The sequence below is a fragment of the Ambystoma mexicanum genome, chromosome 9, assembly GCF_040938575.1.
Source record: "Ambystoma mexicanum isolate Mex_15411 chromosome 9, UKY_AmexF1_1, whole genome shotgun sequence".
In the NCBI taxonomy this organism is placed as follows: Eukaryota; Metazoa; Chordata; class Amphibia; order Caudata; family Ambystomatidae; genus Ambystoma; species Ambystoma mexicanum.
The window spans coordinates 260150294-260172984 of NC_090931.1; the positions used below are offsets into that span (position 1 = coordinate 260150294).

A 22691-nucleotide genomic window follows, 5' to 3' on the forward strand; every position below is an offset into this window, starting at 1 on the left:
GCTTGAGGCGAAATTCCCGGGAGATTCCAACGTCTCCTGCTATCTTGCACACCATTAGCGGCATCGTCCCCTTCACTCTCAGAGGGTGATACGACCCAGCTGGGTCCGTGAGGAGATCTTCCTCTTGCGGCAACACTCGAGGATAGTCCGCCATCAGTTCCATTAACGCTGGAAACCAGACTTGGGACTTCCATATCGGCACTACTATGATCAGATTCGCTTCCTCCTTGCGGACTTTTGTTAGAACTCTGCTTATCATTATAAATGGAGGGAAAGCATATAGCGTTTGACCTCTCCAATCTTGCAGAAAAGCATCTGTCCCTGCTGCTGCTGGGTCCAGCCTCCAGCTGAAAAACCTGCTCATTTGCACGTTCAGTCTGGACGCAAATAGATCTGCGTGAAACGGTCCCCAGAGCTTCTCTATCCGCTGGAATGTCGCTCTGTGCAGCATCCAGTCGCTGGTGTCTGTGAGATGTCTGGAGTTCCAGTCTGCCACCACGTTCTGGGCTCCTGGTAGATATTCTGCCGTCACTGCCGTTCCCGACTCCAGACAAGAGTGCCAGAAGTCCTTGGCTATCTCTGCTAACAATCTGGACTTCGTCCCACCTAAGTGATTTATGTATTTGACTGCTGAGATGTTGTCCATCTTCAGAAGTATACATGAGTTCACTCTGTCCTTGGTGAAGGCTCTGATAGCAAAAGAGCCGGCCAGAAGCTCCAGGCAGTTTATGTGAAGCTTGAGCTCCTCCGAGCTCCATCTGCCTCCCGTTTGGAGTTCTCCGCATCGGGCACCCCAGCCTGCCCTGCTGGCGTCCGATTCTATTACCATGTCCGGGCGGTCGCCAAAAATGGCTCTGCCGTTCCATGCCTCCATGTTCTGGAGCCACCACTCTAGCTCCGTTCGGGCTTCTTGGTCTAGCTGGACTAGCTGGTGATAGCCGAGCCCTTGCTGTAGGTGTCTTATTTTCAACCTCTGGAGCGCTCGGTAATGAAGGGGCCCTGGGAATATCGCTTGAATTGACGCCGCCAGCAGACCCACAATTCTTGCGATTGTTCGCAGCGATGTGGTCGGTCTGTCGAGGCAGGTCCTTATCTCTCTTCGAATATCCCTGATCTTCCTGTTCGGCAGCTCCAGGGTCGCAGACCTGGTATCTATAATGAAACCTAGGAATTCTATCCTCCTGACTGGTACAGTTTCCGATTTCTCTTGGTTCACTAGGAATCCCAAAGAGGTCAGTAGGTTCGCTACCCATCTGGTCTGATATCGCAGCGCCTCTTCGCTGCTTGCCATTATTAGGATATCGTCTAGGTAGATGATGATCCGAATGCCCTTCTCTCTGATTGCTGCTGCTACTGGTCTCATCATTTTCGTAAATGCCCAGGGAGCGGACGCTAGTCCGAAAGGCATCGTGGCGAACTGCCATAATCGCCCGTCCCAGTTGAAAGCCAGGAAGGGTCGGTATTCCTGATCTACTGGGATCGTGAGATACGCGTCTTTCAGGTCTATTCTTGTGAGCCAGTCGCCCTGTCTGAGCGTGTCTCTCAGCTGGTGAGTCCCTTCCATCTTGAAGTGGTTGTAAACTACCCACTCGTTCAAGTCCTTCAGATTTATTACTGGCCTCACTTTCTCTTTCCTGTGAACCAGGAACATATTGCTTATAAATTTCGGAGCTACGCATGGCTCGATGGCCCGTTTCTCCGCTAAACTCTGAAGTTCTGTTCGCAACAGGGCTGCTTCTGTTCACGCTGTCACTATCAACCTGGGGGTTCTGTATTGGATCGGGGTCTGTGTAAATTGTATGTGTAGGCCCCTGACTGACTGAAGCACCCAAGCGTCGCAGGAAAGCGCGCGCCAGTTCTCCCAGTACATCGCTGTCCTCCCCCCTACTGCCGGGTAAGCGGATACTCTCACCTGTGGGAACGTATTGTCCTCTTCCCTGTCCTCTGCCTCGCTTTCCTCTGGGGAAACGGCCTCTGGGTTGGAAGAAGGTGTCTGGCTTCTTATCTTCCCAATATTGCGCTCTGTTCGATTGAGGCCTTCTGGCTGACTGATAACGACCGGACGCTCGGCCTCTGTAGCGACCGGTCCCTCCAAAAACCCTTCCGGGGAAGATTTTTCTAATGGAGGCTTGCGCTTTCTCCAATGAGGTGTAGGTCCCTACGAACCTCCCCATCTCCTTTCCGAAGGTCTCGCCGACAGCAGTCCTTGAGCGGCCTCTCCTGCTTCGTAGGAGGACAGGTCTCCTAGCTTTTGATCTATCTTCAAAAGCAGTCCCCTTCTGCGCTCTGAGGATATGGCGCAGTTCGCGTTACCTAACAGGCATACGGCTCTTTGGGCCCAGTTCGCTAATACATCCGGGTCAATTTCTTCCCCTGTGTCTTTCGCTCTTTCTGCCAGGTCCATGATCTTGGCTAGTGGGCCTGCTAGATCCAGGACCTTCTCCTGACAACTCCTCCAGGAGCGGTCGATCCCTTTCCTAGGGTCTCTATTCGATTTCGCCACAAACGCTAACATTTTAGGGTCCAATTCTGGCGCTTCTGCTACCTTCCCTGGGAGTTCCGGCCTGGGGCATTCCGCCCTCATTCTTTGCCTCACTTCCTTCTCTAAGGCCTTGCGTAGCCTCTGCGTCATGTATCCTGCCACTCTCGGGGAGGGCACCCATTCCGAAGATCTCGGGTTCCTAATCTCCTCGGGTTGGAACATGTCTGAGGTTTCCTCCTCTAGATGATTCAGTTTTCTCAGTCTCTTTTTCGGAGGCGGTAAGCTCCCTTCGTCTCCGTCCTTATCTTCCTCCTCCTGCGAGGATGTTGGAGATTCTACGGATTCCTCTTCTCGAGGGACCTCCTCTCCTGCGTCTCCCATATTCTCTTCCCCTGGGTAGGGGGTCATGAGGCTCGGCACCTCCGACTTGGCCATAAAGGCTTCTCTGAGCCTATTGAAAGCGTCGGATGCCTCCGGGGCCTTTGGATTCGCCCCTTCAGGTTGGCCCGGGGGGTCAGAAGAGTTTGCGCTCTTCCGGGCCTTCGTACACCCCTGAGGGCTCTCTGGCGTGGCCCTGGTGGACGTGCTTGTTGATGGTACGGTGCTTCTGTCCTTTTGGCTTAGGAAAGTCTCGATTGTTAGCAGGCGGTCCTGCAGGGGTCTGACTCCTAGAGCCACTGCCTCTATGAGTGAATTACCCAGTACGTCCTTGAAGCTCTGAGCCAGATCTTCCGAGTACGTGGCTTCTTGCTCCTCCTCACTCCACTCAAAATCGGCCATGATATGTGCTGGTAGGTGCCTGATAGTACCTGAACAGGTGTAAGGGCACGTCCACTTATCACTCCTTTATCTAGAGGCTGCACCTGACTGCAAAGCAGCTTCTTTACTTTTTTCAGTGTAGGCACTGAGTTCACCAATTCGCTCTTATGAGCGCTCTCCGGTAAAGATTATCGATCTAGCTCTGCCGGGGAATCGGGTTGCACTGCCCGCGCAGCGGTTAGCTCCTCCTTCCCGAGGGAGGGGTGGCACGTCCCTCGCTCTATACGCCGAGTTCCTCGGCGAAGCCCCGCCCCCGTGAGGGTGGAGGACTGGGGAAAGACGTATCTCCTCCGGCGTCGTCCGCGTTGGGCGTTAACTCTGTCTCTCGCGCCTCCCTCACGAAGGTGGGGGTCTCGCTCCCTCACTGTCGACGCGACTACGGTGTCTCAGGCCGGCCCCTGGGGTGCTGATACTGCAGCACGGGGCTCAGGCTAAAAACAAATTAAAGTAAAGGATTGTCGAATCCTCCCTACGCTGCGCGATCCCTGCGCGCTGTCCTAATGATTGGTCATGAGAAAAACGCTATCTATCATCGCTACAACTGATAACCCAAGACAAAAAGCTGACAGAAATGCGCAGCTAAGTGAAAGGGTACTTATCTCTTGGAGAGCAGGAAAAGAAGAGGAGGTTTACAGGAAGAGGAAGGACTAGGTCACATGACCAGGACACTGGGTTCAGGGCCTAGGCTGATGGGAAATGAAGTTTTGAAAAAGAAAAAAAAAAAGAAAAATGTGTTTGTGCCATCAGAAGGATGGACATTTTATTTGTTGTGTTGAAACTGCTGGAGAGCAAATAAATAAGAAGATGAAGCATAATGCTCGCCTCCGTCTTGACATAGAATAATTCTCTCGTGAAGTGGTGCTATGCGTTGCAAGACAGTCTGCAAACAAACTTATATCACGATAACACTCAAGCTTCTGCCAAACATGCGATGACAACCACATCATTAACAGCTGGCACAACAGAAGGGGAAACTATCGCCCCCACTGGGGAAGGGCGAGTCAAAGACCTTCGAAAAGCCCAAATCTAATATATGACTCAAGTAGGGGGAACACGGTTATGTGCCCTAGTTCTGATCGTTCTACTCATATCCCCCTAACAAAGACTCCACGATGAATGTAAGCACTAGTGCATTTCATTTTGCCATGAAAATATGACTCAAGTGATGTGGAGCTATGTACGAGGAACGAAAGCGACAAGGAGGGATCTTAGTACAAGTACTGGAGGAGAGGCCAGAAAAGGCTCCCATGGCTGCATTGGAATTAGCGCAAGCTGGAGAAGGAGATCTGGTGGGGTGTGCTGAGCCTGATGCAGCGATGAAAAGATGGAGCAAGGACTGACTTCCCCAATAATAACGTATCCCACTCATAAGCAACAGCACCTGGCAAAGCGCTTGCGAGACCAGGGCCTTAAGAACAAAAAAGCGCAGTGGTACTCAAGGATAACGATACCAACGATATCAACCAGCCTCTAAATTCCATGACTAGATCTACCTCTCCAGTAAACAGGAAAAGGAGAAGGAAAAGAGAAGCGAGACGGAAAAGAAGATCTGCCCAAAGTGTTGGTACACTGACCAGTTAGTCAGTAAAAGACACGGTAGACGTTCAACTTGAACCAGCTGAGTGTTTGCAGAGCTGTGTAACCAGAGGGCCTAGACAAGCTTCAGTGATTGCGGATTCTGAGAAAAACATTGTTAGTACTGCGGAATGCCATCCTACACCTATGGTGGGCCACCATTAGTTCTGCAAGGAGACAGAGAAGGAACTGGGGCCGGAGCTTGATTTTAAGATATTCACTATCAGTCCGAAAAAAGTAACTGGAGACTATAAGAACTTTGATCGTACAGCCCTACTTGACCTATTCTACAAAGTGCCATCACTTAGAATTTTGACTTTGTTTGATTTTGACTTTGTAGAACCACTGGCTACAGTGCCAGGGAAAATCTCTCGGGTACATTGCTGTCTACCCGAAACAGCTGCCCTGATACTCAGACATCAAGCATCATTGACATATTTAGGGTATAGACTGGGTATAAAAGAATGACCCCATTAAGCCAATTGATTACTGCGCTCACTATGAGAAAAACACTGGAACAAAGGCCGTTGTTGCCCCCCAAGTTGTCCCAACGAAAGAAACAAATGATGACGACTTCGGAGGCTGGGAATGACTCAGAAATGTTTATCCGCCAGAGGAAATGTACAAAGAAACCTTAAGATAGCTAGCTGGAATACTCAAGGATTGTCCCACTTATTGGAAAAGGACTAATCGATGACTATACTATCAAGACACAACATATTTGCTCTCCAGGAAAAATGGATTACCTTTGATGTGAAAATCAATGGTTACACAGTTTATCGGTCTAAGGCTGTCATGGGTGCCATGGGACGCCCTAAAGGCATCCTTTTAATTGGTGCTAAGAATTAACTTCAATCATCACTCATTTCTTGTGGTGAAATTGGCGGTAGCATATTAGCTGTGGAAGTACAACTGAATGACGGTGTAATAAGAAAAGGAATGTTGGTGATAAATGTAAGCAATGTCCTGGGCAAATGCGTTTCTGAGGAAATACAAGATCATCTAGATACTGTAGCAGCCCGTTGGGGAAATGCTGCCTTCAGTAACTTCTTGGTAATATGTGGAGATTTTAATTCTAGGTGTGTATACAGAGATGTCGTGCTCAGTATGAGAACGTAGCAAAGCACTGTCTGATGCAACATAAGATCTCGAATCATCGTCGTACACAGTGGCTCCTCTACTAGAATGGGAATTGGTTGTACTTAATGGTCGTACAACAGGGGACCAGCCTGGGCAGCCCATCTGGTTTTGGGGCTCTAGGAAAGCCACACTAGATTGTTGTGTGGGGGTAACAACTGTTTGTTTGATGCTGTTAAATCACTTAGGTCACGATTTAATGAGTACAGTGACCATGCTGTACTAACGACGAAACTCACGTCTAGGCTAAAAATAGGTGTCTCTGAATGTTGTAACTTGAATTCTAACAGTGCTGGTAACTGCTTAAGCTGGACCAAGAAAAAAAATGAGGACATCTGTGCGACTTTGTTTGAACATAATAGGGTAGACTGGGGGAAACTGGAAACAATGAACGCAAATGAACTAGAAGAAAGGCTCCAACATAAAGCGTACAGTGTGGGATCTAAGGAAACTAGACTGTCTATAGTGAGCAAAAGTCAGACTGTTACTAGGTTCGATATTAATGTACGTAATCTCAAACGTGATCAACATAGAGCCATTAGGGTGGTTAAAAAGAACCTGGATGAAGGCACGAGTGGGGCCAAGTATGGTGAAGCTAAAAGAATCAATACACAATATAGGACACATTTGCAACACTACAAGGCTTCTATTGTCTGGGGTAAATGGGAACGTTTTGTAAAAGTCCTAAAAAAGCAGGATACGGGAGCCACCTGGAAAATGCTTACTTTAGCCAAGGGTGGTAGCGAAAAGAAACTATTAAACCCTATATCTGCCGCTGATTGGAGCACACACATTAGACCTAAATACTTCGATGCCTCTATCGGGACCTGTAACAATAGCATGGGAAGATCTGCCTGGCCTATGAAACTCAGTCATCAAATGTTGTAGGCCATAAGTGTTAAACTGAAGAATTCCAGGGTCCGGGTCCCCAATGGGTTATCCAACACGGTTCTAAAGAAAGACCTGTGGAACTGGGCCCACATAATATATTTATTATTCCGTAAAGGTGTGCAAGGAAGTCAGGGTCCTGTCCTAATGGCGGCAGTCTGTTTTTCTCCCATTCTACAAAAAGGGCGACAGGATTCTGGTGAACAACTGCAGGTTGCTGTCCATGTTGGACGTAACGGGTAAGTTGTTTGCTGGCTTGGTGCTTAGGGAACTGCAAGACTGGGTGGAAACCAGTGGTGTACTCCATCCATTTCAAATGGGCTTTAGACCTGGGAGGTCGACTGCATGCAATATTAGAGCCCTGGATTCCATGATCCAATAAACTTGGAGTGGGAGGAGGCTGTGCTGTACATTGTACATGTGGACATTAGTGCCACATTCGGCCATGTAAAGAGAGCAACGTTGTGGGTTAAACTGCGGAACTGGGGATGCCCGAGTTGGCTACTGGACATCCTCATTGATCTACGCAGCAGTAATCAGGCATGTGGTAGGCTAAACGATGGAGGGTTGGTTACGGGTGCGATACAGGTCAACAGGGGAGTCAGGCAAGGCTGTGTTTTGGGTCCCCTGTTGTTTAACCTTTACCTGGCCGATCTTATCCACTGTTTGTTGGATCATGTCCTCCTAGGACTGGTAAAATCTCAGTTGTTGCCATGTTATACACAGACAATCCGGTTATGTTCGACCAAATCCTTACGGGAATTAAGGGGATGCTTAATGAACTATCCAGTTTTGGACATGAACATGAGTTGATGATTATTCTAGACAAAACAAACATTATGCTGATTGCCAAAAAAGCACATGAATAGAGTAAAAATTGTCACTCAGTTGGGCACGGTTAACTACGTTGGGACATACACTTACCGGGGACTTGACGTGTGTACCTGCCCGGGCTATAGACGTATCACCGTTTCACTGAGGTTAAGATCAGAAAGGCCAAGACACTTAAATCCCATATATGGAAATTTGCATCACAACACGCTGATTTCACGTATGTGGGTATTATCACTCTTTACAAGCAGTCCTTTTGCCCCAGTATCCTGCATGCGCTTGAAGTTTTGGCCATGCAGGATTTGACTTGGTTAAATAAGATTGAGGGACTCCTTTCGTGCAAACTATCAAGATTACCATCATCTTGTTCAGTGGAATTCATACTATTGGAGCTAGGACTTACATCACTCCGGGGTATGGCCCTTAGGGCAAGAGGTTTGCTATACAGAAGATCACGAGCAAACCCTGAATGTCATCTCCTAGCTTAATTCAGAGAAAATCACAGCAAGGAGACTATGCGGAAATAGAGAAACTTTACAGCTCCGAATAACGAAGTGTTTGATATGATAAATTGGCACCCTAGGTTTGACCAAGGGAAATCATTTATTACTTTGCGAGCAGCCTTCAAAAAATGCTTCTGTAGATGGGACTGGTGTAACAACTATGAGCACTGATCTAAATTAAAGAACTATATAGCTATAGCTAGGGTTGGGTTACATGTCTTTATAACGACACATTTTATGTATAATGCACTTATAACAAAAATTTAGCAGTGGCAAACATAACAAATTTCTTTTTTTGGGGGGGGTTCCCCCTCCCAAACCCCTGTTTCCCACCCCTAAAAGCCCTACCCCAATGGTTTCCCCACAAGATGTAACCCTTTGCCCCACATATGTTTTCGTTATAGTTTGTCGTTGTAAAAGTTTCAGTATATGTGCATGTCTTCAAAACATTTTCGTTATAAAGACTGGATACCCTAGGGTTGTCCATCGCTATAGGAAAACCAACCGTACTTATTACTGTGCCCTGACCCGGCGGTTAGACGCTTGATCTTATTGCTCAGAATGAATCAACTGCCATTGCTAACGACTCGGGGGCCTCATTTGCATTTAGCTACCGAGGGACGTTACTGTCGAATCTGTAAAAACCCTCAAAAAGTCAAGACAGCGCGTCACATTATCTCAGAATGCGCTGTTATGAGGTCCATATACATGTGCAATTTTGGTGGACTTGTCCACAGTTATGAGGCAATTAAGACGGATACCTTCTGGGATTATTGCCTCAACAGAGATTCGATTTCCACACAAATAGCGTTGTACCGTGTCCGGCGGCAGATTGAAAAACACATAACCAAATAAGATTCTCTTTGTTCTGTACCATTAGGGTCATGTTGAAGTATGTAATTTTGGTGTAATATAAATTGTAATATGTAGTAATGTGAAGTATTACTGTAAGCATGCACCGCGGTTTTTAGGTAGGTTTTCTTTGTTTTATGTAATATGGAATGTATTTATTTATTTGTGTAAAGTTCCGTTTTTTTCTGGAACTATAACACAATAAATAACAAGGGACAAAGAAAAACGGATTCATGCAAGACACACATGATGGAAAGGGTCCTCAGAATACACTGATCGTACACCACAGGAAGTCTTCTCAGGCTCGCATACACAGTTTTCTCTGCAGACACAGGAAAGGATAGGCGTATGGAAACGGTTTTTGTTCTTAAAATGTTTGGGGTGAAACAAAAGGAAAAACAGGAACAGGTGAAAGTACACAACAACCTATTTTTTACAAGGTGGTAATTGTAAAAAGGGAAGGTTAGCGAGTGAACCTAAAGAACGCACACAAAAGGGGATACAATAAGAATCAAGAAGAAACACCAACAATAGCACAAACAACTAACAAACACCTCCAAATGTCCCCTAAACTCTCCAAAAGCAATCAGGAGATCTTCCAACAACAGGAATCTGTGAGCGTGTTCTGACCACTACTAGCTCAACAGCCATACAAAACACACAAACCACAAAGGAAGCAGCAAGAAAGTTGGGCCTTTGAAACATCCACAAACCTGATTTAGAATACCTTATCACCTCTAATTGGCTGTTTGAACTCCCCGCCCCCTTGTGTCTCGGTCTTGCTATTGAAACACAAGCCTTCAACTCCAACTTGAGACCGAAGGTATGGTTCGGTCTGAGGGAGATCCTGCTGAAATCCCAGAGGGTGGGGAAATCCCACCTGGAAAAGCTCAACCTCTCTGTCGGGCCCTTCATTTAGACACCCCTAGACACTTTTCATGGGCGTGCTGGCCCATGCAGAATATTTAATTCATAAACAGTTTAAACAATTTGGTTTTATGAGTAAGAGAAGGGGTTCCTGGAGTGGAGGAAAGGTTTTCTTCAGACTCTGGTCAGGGTGGAGAGAGGTAGATTGGCCTCCCACTGACATCTGCTATGATGCATTTGGGGGGTGGCCTTTTATGGGTATATCTGGGCAGCAAAGACTGCAAAGCCAGAATCAAAGTGTATGTGAGCAGTAAGAGTTTAGTGGAGCGTCACTGGAGAGAGAGAGAGAGAGAGAGAGAGAGAGAGAGAGAGAGAGAGAGAGAGAGAGAGAGAGAGAGAGAGAGAGAGAGAGAGAGAGAGAGAGAGAGAGAGAGAGAGAGAGAGAGAGAGAGCGAGAGAGAGAGAGAAGTCTGAAATAAAAGTAAGAAATTAAAATTGAACCTTGATCACCACAGGTTTGACCAATTTGACCAAAGAATGTAACTGTCTGGCCTAATTGACCGAATTTAGGCTATACGAAATGATTGTACAGCTAACTATTCAGTCAAGTAGGCCATACGGTTCCATTATAAACAGAGAAAGGGACTCTGCAGCATCAGTTCTGACCTACGTTGCGGGGAAGGAACTGACGTCGCAGGGTCAGATCGAAGGCAGTCAATGAAAGGTGTGTGGGGTGCGGGTGTGGATGTATTCGGGTCGGTGGGGGTGCATGGACAAGATGATTTTGGCCACAGAAAAATTGGGTTCGCAGCAAAATTGACTACGGTCAATTCCGCCGCAAACAATTATGCCACGGTCAAATCATACCAATCGAGCACCACAACAGCTTTTAATAGTAGAATCCGGTGCAGAACAATCCACCTGGAGCACTCAAGGTGTTCAAGTAGCACATTGGTGAAAAATTGGCAGTCCTCAGAGGCAGCTTGTGTAAAGATAACCATAGAAGAAAGAAGATTTATCACAAGTTCTGAAGTGTTCATGCCCAGAGCAACGCGTGATACATGATTCATGTGTAAGCTTCCAGCCATCACCTTTCATATTCCCTTAAAGTCACCTCAAGTGCGATGGTAAGCCCAGACATCGGTCCTCTGCCTGCTGGGGCTAAAAGCCGGAGCTATACCTCGATGATGAGGCCAATGAGCCTGAAAAATGTATGTGGTTGCTTGTGCGGAAGGGATGTGACCTAGAAGTTCGGGCTAAACTGTCCCTTTTGGGGTGGGACCAAGCCATGATTTATATTGGCAAGCTGGAAAACGATGGTGTGCAGGGTTGCCCGGAGCAACGCATCTGGTTTGATTACTTCTAAAATGTACAGCCATCAACTCTCAGTTTTTCTTCAAGTCACCTCTGCAATGTAGCCATATTCTAATTATATTTGTAAAGCTTCCTATGTTGCCATATGATGATAAAAAATAGTGATATGCTGTACAGGAACAGGACAGCACTAACATGGCCCTGGCAATGACTGGTCTAAATGAGGCCTTCAGCAATGTGTGATCCAAACGTGTGAATACTATTAACGGCAGATTTGAAATCACTAGTGTTTTTGAGCCATACTCACCAGCATGTATTACCTTCTGCAACCATACAATTGTTTTAACAACTATAATAGCATTTTGCAGATAGCGCTTTATACCGAAATCCTCGCCTTCTCAAGTGTTGTTCTAATGTGTGCCATTATTAACTGACTGAATGGTGCCTTGGTCAGGTCCACTTGAATTGGGACCGTGCTTAGAATGTGCACAGAGACCCAGCCACCACCCTTAATATGTGCTTAAAGTCACCCCGAATAGCTGAGATAGTTTTGCTCTTACCGTTAATAACAGGTATATACTTGGTTAGCACATTGTTTGCCCAAAAAAAGCAAATTGAACACAAACATGACCCTTACAATAACATGTAGGTGATTTATCGTGACCAATATCTGACTGGAAACAAACACTTGATGCATCCATATGTCTGTCCCTGAGTCTTAATGTGTGCCCCCTCTGCTCTTCCAATGAACATCACTTGTCTGCAGTTTATATGTTGCCCCTACAGCAGGACATGGAAGAATATTCTTATTTTGTAAACAATGTTTTTGCTTTCCTCTTTAGCAAATATTATGAGAGAGAGTCTTTGATGGCGGATCCAGTGTGTGGCTCAATCCTGGCTTCTCTTCTGGGTAAGTCAAGCTTCCTGTGTCCTATTCCAGGGCTATAATGAGAGGACATGGCGCGCTTGCACAACGCTTCCAATCGCCATGATGAACTAGAGACTCTCTCGGCGTTTGATGGGCCCCTGAAGCAGTTGTGTGTGCTGTTCCGTATTATTGTGCCTGTTGGATGTCTCCATTCCAACAAACTCACCCTCCCATGGCGCCATGTTCCCTTCTGGCAAACTCACCCTCCCATGGCGCCATGTTCCCTTCTGGCAAACTCACCCTCCCATGGCGCCATGTTCCCTTCTGGCAAACTCACCCTCGCATGGCGCCATGTTCCCTTCTGGCAAACTCACCCTCGCATGGCGCCATGTTTCTACTGGCAAACTCACCCTCCCATGGCGCCATGTTCCCTTCTGGCAAACTCACCCTCGCATGGCGCCATGTTTCCTTCTGGCAAACTCACCCTGCCATGGCGCATGTTCCCTTCTGGCAAACTCACCCTCGCATGGCGCCATGTTTCTACTGGCAAACTCACCCTCCCATGGCGCCATGTTCCCTTCTGGCAAACTCACCCTCGCATGGCGCCATGTTTCCTTCTGGCAAACTCACCCTGCCATGGCGCATGTTTCATTCTGGCAAACTCACCCTCCCATGGATCCATGTTTCCTCCTGGCAAGCCTGCGCTCTACAGTAGCCAGTTCTGTGATATCCTCTGGCGCAAAATGTTTAATGTTGAAAAAACGGGTAATGGTGAATCCTGCAAAACATACATCATGTTCCCACAAACTCTGTATGTTATATGTGTCTTACTTCCTAAACATAAATACAGAGCAAGCGCAGAAGTAGGAAAATTGCGATGAGTTTCTGGGTAAATGATTGATGTGTTTGTACAATTTGGCACAGAAAGCAAGATTAAGCGTTTTTCTCATTACACGTTTTAAAATGGTCCCTGGCTGTGGGCAGATGTGCTCTTCGGCTGTGTTTGGTGGGCCGGGGTGACACTCTCCCCATATTGGAATCTGCCCAAAGGGTCCATAACTTGGGAAAAATTCACAGGTCTAAGAGTTAGCCTCCTGAACAGGGACAAGTGAGATCCCCAAAAGATTGGTGCCATTACAGGGGTAGTCATTTGTCTGTCGGCAATGACTATGCCACCAAAGTGCCATTCGCAACCTGGCAATAACTACACCTGTTATAACAGCTTAGAAGCAGAAGGGGTCTGACATGAAGCGCTACATAACGAAACAACACCATGTTATTATTACTATAATGGGGATGGTCATATTAAGGCGCCAGAATGTTTTGGATTTCAGGTGGAGCCTGGGCCTTGTCCTAGTGCTTGAAATCTGTAAATCATAAAAACAAGTTATTGGCTCTTCCATTTTGGAATTTTGATCAGCGATTGGAGGGGTTTTGGTCTCTGGATTCTAAGGCGGTTCAATAAAAAAGGGCATAACACACAAGTAGCCTGCACATGGCTCCTCTTCTTAAATGGGGCGCAGCCATTGTGAAGGTGGCTGGTGTGACACTCCAGAGATGCGGTGCCCAGCCTTACAAACAGGAACTTGATAATTATGCATAGGAACTCACCCACAGGTGGTTGGAGGAGTAGGGATAATGTTAGGTCACCAGGCCCCTGGCTCTACACCCTCACACATTTATTTTATTTGCATAGCGCGAAACATTTTGGAGTTTGGAGGTAAAAAGGCACAGAACAGGGCAAACAACAGTCAACATAACCGATGGGAACTCATTTCAGAATGCCACAGCACTGTAATCTGCATTTTTTTTGTAGGCATGCACATTTATTTCTCAAATCTGGGAACACGTGGCCATTTTCTATGCATCCTTGTCACGTTGCGCGAAGACAGCGCCCATCTGATGCGCATGCGTGAAAACACCGTCATCTGCATGCAGTGCGTGTGTTTTTCAGGTAACCTGACAAAGGTGCATGACAAAAGTATTCATGTGTAGAGGAAGTGTGCCTTTTCCACGCATCTATCAATTCAGGTTTCCTAAAAAAAACGTGCATCACGATACAATAGAGACTCATGGCTTGGACGGATTAAAACGGGGATTTGTGCGCCATTCTGCCCGCAAATCCCTGTTTGACAAATGGGGATTTGCGGGCAGAATGGCGCGCAAATCCCCGTTTTCTACGCAAATAATTCCATGAATCGGGGATAGGTTTTCCACAACTATGCAGATGTTTGTAAAAGCATGTGAACCCGCATCAGATGTGCACATCTTCCCCACATCTGTCTTGTGTTGTGTGAAAATCACATACACACATAGTGGGCACACCCGTTAAACAGTTGTGAGGATGTGATCGATATATCTGTTGATGTGGCTTTTAGCCAATTCCTCTTAAGAAGATACGCATCTCTCAAGAACCTACGAACCTTTCACTTAAGCTGATTGATGGCCCAGGCCCACGTGACGCGCTGCTTTCTCTACTTATCCATTTTGACTGGAGCAAACAATCATGGTGGTTTTGCTGCTACGGTGCATCAGTCTGCTCGGAAATATACACAGGCCTTATAGACAAAACCATGTCTGGGACTTGACAAAGTTGTTTAAATCCCTCATTGGTTGCACTTGCAGTCCAAATCTCTATTACAGAAGGACATGCAAGTTTCCCTGGGCCTCCTGTACTATCATATGTGCTTTCTGCTCCTCTGCACAGGTCAATCCATGTGTGCCCCAATTTTACGAATGTGGTGCACATAGGGCGTGTCTGCGTCTCTCTGAACATGGCTGAAGACCACGCCCTGTGTGTGATCAATACAGTGGCCGCTAGCAGATGTAGTCAAAGTATGTCAACGCAAAATTCATGACATGCTCTAAAAAAACATTGGCACAGATCTGGTTAAGACTAAGACACACCCATTTAAGTGATCACACAGCAACCAGATACAAGAATAACAGAGGGATGGGGATTTAAAATGGTGAAGGGTTCAATGATTAAGTCTGCCTTCTCTCTGGTCTTCCTTGTTATTTATGAGAATCCCACATCTTGTTTCCTGGCTTGGTCTCTGTGATGGGTCATACCCTGAACCAGCACGAACAAGCCACCCGCAGAAGTCTTTCTTTCATCTCCATGATCAGGTGACTACAGCCCCAGAAATGGTAGAAAAGGGCTGCGGAAACCTGAGGGCAGGGTCGGTGTCTTCAGTCGGTGGTGGACACGCTGTGCCTGTCCCTGCAGGGGTTGCAAGGGACTGAAGCATGGCCTGTGTTAAGGAAATATTCTCACTACACCGAGGCTAAACTCCAGGGGTGTTGGTAGGTCTGGAAAGGATCAGGGGCTATACTAATGTCGGGACTGTCACGACACAGAGCTAGCTGGCCTTTTGGTTGTAGACGAGAAATTCTTACCAGGGCCGCAACCAAAAGTGCCTGTAGGTACATGAAACAGACTGTGTTACAATAAACTGAGGTGGGATCAGTCCTGCTGACAGAGGTTCACCAGCAGTTGGGAATCTTTACCCCCAAAAAAGCTTATGTCCGCGTTGGACACTACCAACTTCATCAACACATTTTTCTGTGATTCAACACATGGCATGAGCGGTGACTCAATCGTAAGGTAAGAAATCTTCCCTTATGAACCATAATGGCTGAGACCATTTTTTGCCAGCATTCACTCTGGTTCCTCCTTTTTTTGTCCTCTTTGGCTCTCCCATAGATAGACAGGATTATTCGCAACCATCATCATTTCTTTGATGGAATTTGAACAAGAATTTACCTCTGACTAGCTCAAAGGGGGACAGTTTGCAAGAACTTACTGCAGCAAATAATTAACTGACGGTAAGCCTTACGCTGGTGATCTAACAGACACTGTCGTATTTTTCGGCTCATATGAGCATCTAATAAGATTCTTTTAAATTATGGAAGAATTCATTTGAGATCACATATTGGTCTAACACACACCTCCACTGTCATTGTTCTTTGACAGATACCCTATGGACATGGATAACACATCATCCCCTTATCATGAAGAAGGCCATTCTCACATGAGCTTCAAGAAATAGCTTTATCTGGCTGAAACATTATAGTGTCGACAACCTCCTTGTTGTAATGTTTAGTGTTTAATGTCACACTGTGGTCTCTGTACTCCAGAAATGCATCACACTCTGGATAGCAGATGTTTTTATGCAAATATACTGTCACAAATCATAGGAAACATGCTTTGTATGAGTTAAATCCTTTGGATTCAATTGGATGGTACCCATCGGTACTGCCATGTTTTGAAATTGACACAATGTCCTGTTTTGGGTTGTAATGTATATTATTAAAGAAATTGATATGTTTAATAAATAACCTACGGTCAAAGACTTTGTTGACCCAACAGTAAACGTTCCTGCATATTGTGGGCCTCATCACGACTTTGGCGGTAACCCTTAAATCCGGTGGTCGCGCTATTACAGCCGGATTTAAGGGTCCGCCAAATCAGGACTTCGGTGGATTTCGCTCCAGCTCTTGGCTGGGGGGAAATCCACCGAAAATTCTTGCTATTACCGCCGGCGGGAAATCCGCCGGCGGTAAAAGCACGAATTTTCCCCATTGAGCCCAATGGGGAATGGGGCATTCCCGAATGGGCTCAATGGGGAATGGGGAATTACATTACTACCAAACTCGTGATCCAGCGCTATTAGCGCCGGGGAGTTTGGCGGTAGGGCTAATACCGCCAGCGTTACCGCCAAAGTCATGATCAGGCCCAAGTGTGTAAATCGAAGGATTTTACATGTGATCTCGCACCCTGATTATTTGTGATATAATATTATATACCCACCTGGGCATATCAGGGCCTAGCCAGGTGCCCCTTTTCGTAATATACACTACATGAGAGACATTTTATTGAAAAAGCTTCATTCTATCATAAAGCCTAACTTTGGAGACACTCATTCCAGGGAATGATTACAGTGGGGAAATGTAATCACCATTATATGAATAAGGCATCCTTTTTAGTGCAGCTACCTGTTGCGATCTCATTCCCTCTGCATTTTTGGAGAGACAATCATTCCTAGAAATTGGCACCTTGTTACGAGTTGCATAGATGTGTTCATGCAGAACAGCTGGAGGAAACACAACCACTGATGTTCCCGAAACTCATCTCAACTCTGACTAAATCCCTCTTGCACTGGCAATAACAGTAGTACCACTGGAATGACGCTGATATTTCAATAATATCGCTTACTGAATTTTGGAGAAAAAAAAATGTTCCACCATCTAGTTCCACTTTCAAATTGATGGTGAAAATTGATACTGTGCAGTAGTGGTAGTGTGCAATTTTTATTATTGCACAAAAGAGTCAATTTTGACTCTTTCCTGCATTACATGCCCCCAAGGCAACAGTTTTTCACCTGTGTCGAAGGGAAACGCTTGCACACCTGTGAGGTTGAGGTAAAATGTGTGGAATTTCAATGGTCTTTGAAGCTCTTTTTGAAATAGCTTTTAGTACCTTGATCTTTATGCAGACCAGTGTTCTACTTGCAATCACTCTTAAGTGGCTGTAGCACTTTCTCTTTAGGTTCCATGCTACAGACCTCTTATTTATAACCTCTTTCTCAAAAGGGGTTATCCTTTGACGTCTCCTTTCCATCCTTTGGCCTCCTCTATCCGCACGCCGGTGGTCCCCCATGAATCGCTCTCTCATCCTTGTTCAACTCACTCTTTCCTCTCCATTTCCCAGTCTGGTCTCACACACATACCTCCACGTTTGGGAAACCCTTGGTTACTCCATCTGGTACTGTTATGCTTTCCTCCATCGCCTCTTGCTCTTGACTCTTGCTGTGCGTGGGGTCTGTGTACAACACATCCGACTCGTCTCCACTTGGCCAGCATTCATGGACTCTCATTGACATCCCTGCGTAGTACACCGGCACTGCAGCTCCATCAACTATGACTGCTACCAAAGGTTCCCCTTTCCCGTGATGCCATGCCACATGACTATAGTCATGGTAGAGAGACTCAGGGATCCTTTTTTGTTGAATGTCGTTGAGGGTGCTTTACCACTACATGCATTTGGGTAAATTCAGGTTGTATGCTGGCTTTGTTTTTTAAAGGAGATGTATCTTATTGATTTTCTTAAAGGTTATCTGTCGTTAGAGAGATATTATTTTGTCTCTTTCCCTTAATCTCATCTCTGCCTCTATGCATCATCCCAGGATTTGCAATTAGAAGAACACTGAAATCGATTGACCATTGTCATTTCCTTAACTACGCTCAGCAGGGGGCCGCGCCATCAGTATTCCCCTTGACCAAGCACTGCTAAGTATCACCCCAGGTCTTACAATTATGAGAAAGTGGTATTGATGTGCTTTGCCTTCACTGTTAACTGTGCTAACTATGTAACAACATTACACCTTGCAACCTAGCAACGTGTTGTATTTGTCAATTACCAGGGGATAACCATGATCACATTATTCTACACAATGTTACTTTGCAAACTAAGAGTAAAGGGATATGCATGTGATTTGCTGGCCTTCTTCATTAATCCCTACCTTTTATGCATTCATCATTTGCTTCCAGTTGGGCCCTGCACATTTGAGTACACTAAACTGAAGACGGCAGACCACTTTTGGACGGACCCTTCTGCCGATGAGCTGGTGCAGAGGCACAGGATCCACGGCACTCACAGCCGGCAGGACTCTCCATGCAAGCGCCCTGCCCTAGGGGTACGTTCCGCGCCTATACAATTCTACCTGTTATTGTGATTATTGTACTGCTGAAAGCCTATACACCTGGGCTCATTTGCAAAGTCTCTGTAAATTGCACAGTGGGGACTGGCTACCCTTTGTCATTTGCACTACGAAGTGCTTAAGGGAGGTGTCAAATGCTGGCGAAATCGTCTTTACGCCTCCCATTTGCACGCCACGCTGCATACTGAGTAAACGCTGCCTACCATTTGCACATAGCAGGCAGAGTTTACAATGGATTCCTGTGAAATCACCGGCTTTGTATTACCATTGTGACTTAATGAAAGGGAATAACGACTCGCATACTAATTTTTGTAGTAACTGTCTTTTCACCACTCCTTAACACCTGCTGATAAGTGAAAGTGTGCATAGTACTCATCACTTATTCTCTGACACCCAAGTCACCTATGGTTTTTATATTGTTTTTTTAATTGTTTTTTTTTCTTTTAATATGGTTTTCATATTGATTTACAAATCCCCAGCATTTTGAACAGGAAAAAACAGCATGCAAGAACATGTGTAGGATTCGTATGTGGCTCCATTCAATATAAATGTAACCAGTGATAATTCTAAATAACATCTAGAAGGCTTCATGTGAAGCAGTGTGTTCAAATACCCCACCCTGATCGCCTTTATCAAGCACCAAATATGTACCTGCCCATCAATTACGGGAAAGACTTGTTTAAAAAAAGTAGTGGTGGTCTGTGTATATCTCATTCCATTCTCCAGCAGGTAAAATGGAGGCTCTTGTAGACAGGAATATTTCTTGGCACAATAATACAAGTCTGTGCTTAGTAAGAGGACACTGTGAACAGCAATATAAGTGTGAGCAGTAGCAAAACACATTGGGGGTCATTACGAGTTAGGAGGTAACAATGCCGCAATTAGCGGCATAGTTATCCCCTCACCGGGTACCGGGTCCGGGTTCCTTGAATGACCTTGGTGGGCCCAGTAATTCCCCATTCAAGGAACCCATCCCCATTCCCAATCAAGCCCCCATAGGGCTCAATGGGAATGGGGAGGGAGCTAACAATAACGGGCCCGTTGTTAGCACCCTGGGTTGCTCACGGGACCCGTTAGGGCGCCTTGTAAAACCAGGCGTCCTTAGCGGATTCCCGCGAGCAGACTCCCAATGCAGAGGTAAGGGGTTGATGGCTCCGGCACCTATACCAGCGCCGTTAACCCCTTACAGCCACACTCATAAGGACCCCCATTGAAACTTAAACACAGCTGTGTGTACTCTCCTTTCAAGCACCGGCGGTTCTCAACAGTTCAAACAGGTGCAGCACTATGGCGGGAGACGTGATTGTGTGCCAAGTGTGCACCATATAAAACCGATGAAAGGGTGTGTTATATGTTGATATGTATTGTGCAGAGCAGGATGCTGATCAAGCTGCAGTGGTTGTCCTACAAGGTGATGCTCGGCCATGCTGCATTTTAATGTGTTCTGGCAAATAGTGGCGGGTGGATGGCATGCTGCCCCTACGAAGCCATACACCCATGATGCATGCACGCTAGTGTGTTCTGCCACATTGGGTTGGAATGGCAGGCTGCTGCAAATGCACTGTCACTGTTACAGGTTAATAGTCTTATTGGGAGACAAGTAGTCCTCTCAGTCCTGAAATAATAATAAGAATGTATTTCTCATATAGCGCTACAGACCCATAGGTCCCAGAACGCTCAAATGACAAAAGACATTATTATCCCACAGAGTGGTACTCATTTTATCGACCCTGGAAGGATGAAAGGCTGAGTTGACCCTGCCCGGATTACGAACCTGCCACAGCAGGCTGCACACAGATATCGGGAGTGAGCGCTTAGCTCGCTGTGCTATCTGACCAGTTACTGATAAAGGTCACTGGCGGCTGTTCAATTGTTCTAATGGGAGGAGCATAAACATTTCTCAGGAACATGTGCAAATAACTGAGTGGAATGAGGGAGCACCAACCAAGGAACGTTCTCCCCCGACAAATGTTTTAAAACATTTCTTAAAACGGGTCATTTTACAGTACACAGTCCTGAGACAAATTAGGTAAAACGCCACAGAGTTTATGATCAGTTTTGAGGGTAACACATGAAAAATCCAACACATACCATAACACCAGGAGTGGGCAGGAGCATTTTCCAAAGCATTTTCATGGATGTCTTTTCCAACAATATATGCCAGTATTCTGCTATCTTTATGTTGACTGCATCCAAACATGTCCATGCTGGCAGTGCCAATATAGGTCAGTATCCCCATGTAAGAAAATGTATCATGTCGACCTTGCCCAAAAGGCTAAAATAATATCATACCACTGTAAGAAAACATTTCCATACTGGCTGCACCACTGTAGGCCAGTCTCCTCCCACGTAAGAGCACTCATCATTTTGTCTTTGCCCATAATGACAGTAAATATGCCAGGCCACTGTAGAAAAAAAGCTTGCACTAGCTGTGCCAGTGTAGACCAGTCTCCCCCCAATTAAGACCATCCATCATATTGTCTTTTCCCATAATGCTAGTAAAAAAGGCCATGCCACTATCAGAAAACACTCTAGAGTCACTCATCAACAGCTAAGAGGGGCCCAGGGTGTGGAATGGTGAAGGCCAGCATGGAGCTGGGCCCTGGAGGGAGCCACGCCTTAGTCAGCCTCCTCTCACAGTGTGCTTTGAAACAGGGCTCAGGTTGAACAGAGCAGCACAGCTGGTGCAGCAGAGTCTAGGATCAGGGGATATCAGGCTGGTGGGCCATGGCGTAGAAAGCACACACACCAGCAGCAGTGGCGGTCCTACGTTGTAACTACAATGACAACGCTGAACTCTGACCGGGAACAGACAAGGTGAGTGATCAGTGACTGAGCGCAAATGTGAGTTGCTGTTGTCGCAGGCACGCTAAGTCTTTGCACAGGCATGTCAGCCACCGAGATGTAATCATGCTGTCCCGTGCAACAGTGCCCTGCTTCTCCAGCACTCTTGCTCTGCACAGAGCAGCAGCAGGCAGCTGCATTGAAAGGTGCTGCTGCATGGTGCCAGCCAAACCGACCAAGCGAAACTGAAAACATGGGGCATACCGGAACGGCTGCCACAAATGTTGCCCTGCAAAAATCGCATAGGATTTCAAGCAACGCAGCTGTGTTAACAGAACAAATCAAATGAAGGCATATTAAAATATATATCTGCACCACAAAGAAAATTTGTATATATTTACATGAGCGCGTGTGCACAAAAAAGGTCCTTCACAATAAGTCGACAAGGCACTACAGGGATTGTCAGCGCCTCGATGCCTGCGGGCTGTGTGAGCGCTTTATAAATGTAAAATAAATAAATAAATAAAAGTAAGAAGAGCCTTCAGGGTGTCTAGTGATAAAGTCGTCTGGGAAATGGCCGCCAGGTGGCAGCATTTCCCCAAAAATGCACCCTCAGTAAAATCAAACACTTGGCATAGACACACCCCACTACTGCCATGGGACGGTTAGGACAGACGGTGACTTAGCAGCAACATGCAGCACTCCCATCGGTGCTGGGAAAGAGTGTCAGCTCTGGACCGCAGCTTGCTAGGAAAGAGCACCCCCAACACACGTGCCCTGCTATACATCAGTGCTGTAAGTGCCAGGGTCCCTGGCGGTGCCTAATGTCCTGTGGTTGAGACGTGCAGAAGAGGTTTTTTTTCTTGGTTCAGGATCTCCAAAATGGAACATTTGTGTGCTCCTGATAAATGTGATTAATCTTAGCCTTCCCATCCACCTCATAGACCCAAGAACCTCCTTGCTCCATTTTTACAAGTGGTGAGGTTTTCAAATGTATGCACATGAAATCCAGTATCCCACGTCCCCTCATTTTTGTGCACTGAAAACAC

General features: G+C 46.3%; 1 protein-coding gene across 4 annotated transcripts in view; it reads left to right on the plus strand.

Moving 5' to 3' along the window:
* Positions 1 to 22691, plus strand: part of SGSM2 (small G protein signaling modulator 2) — a 1574436-nt gene that overhangs the window by 837697 nt on the left and 714048 nt on the right. For all 4 annotated transcript variants that reach the window (XM_069614582.1, XM_069614584.1, XM_069614583.1 and 1 more), the window contains exons 5-6: positions 12111 to 12178; positions 18689 to 18834. In XM_069614582.1, coding sequence (XP_069470683.1) covers positions 12111 to 12178; positions 18689 to 18834 — 214 coding nt within the window. The remainder of the gene's footprint in view (positions 1 to 12110; positions 12179 to 18688; positions 18835 to 22691) is intronic.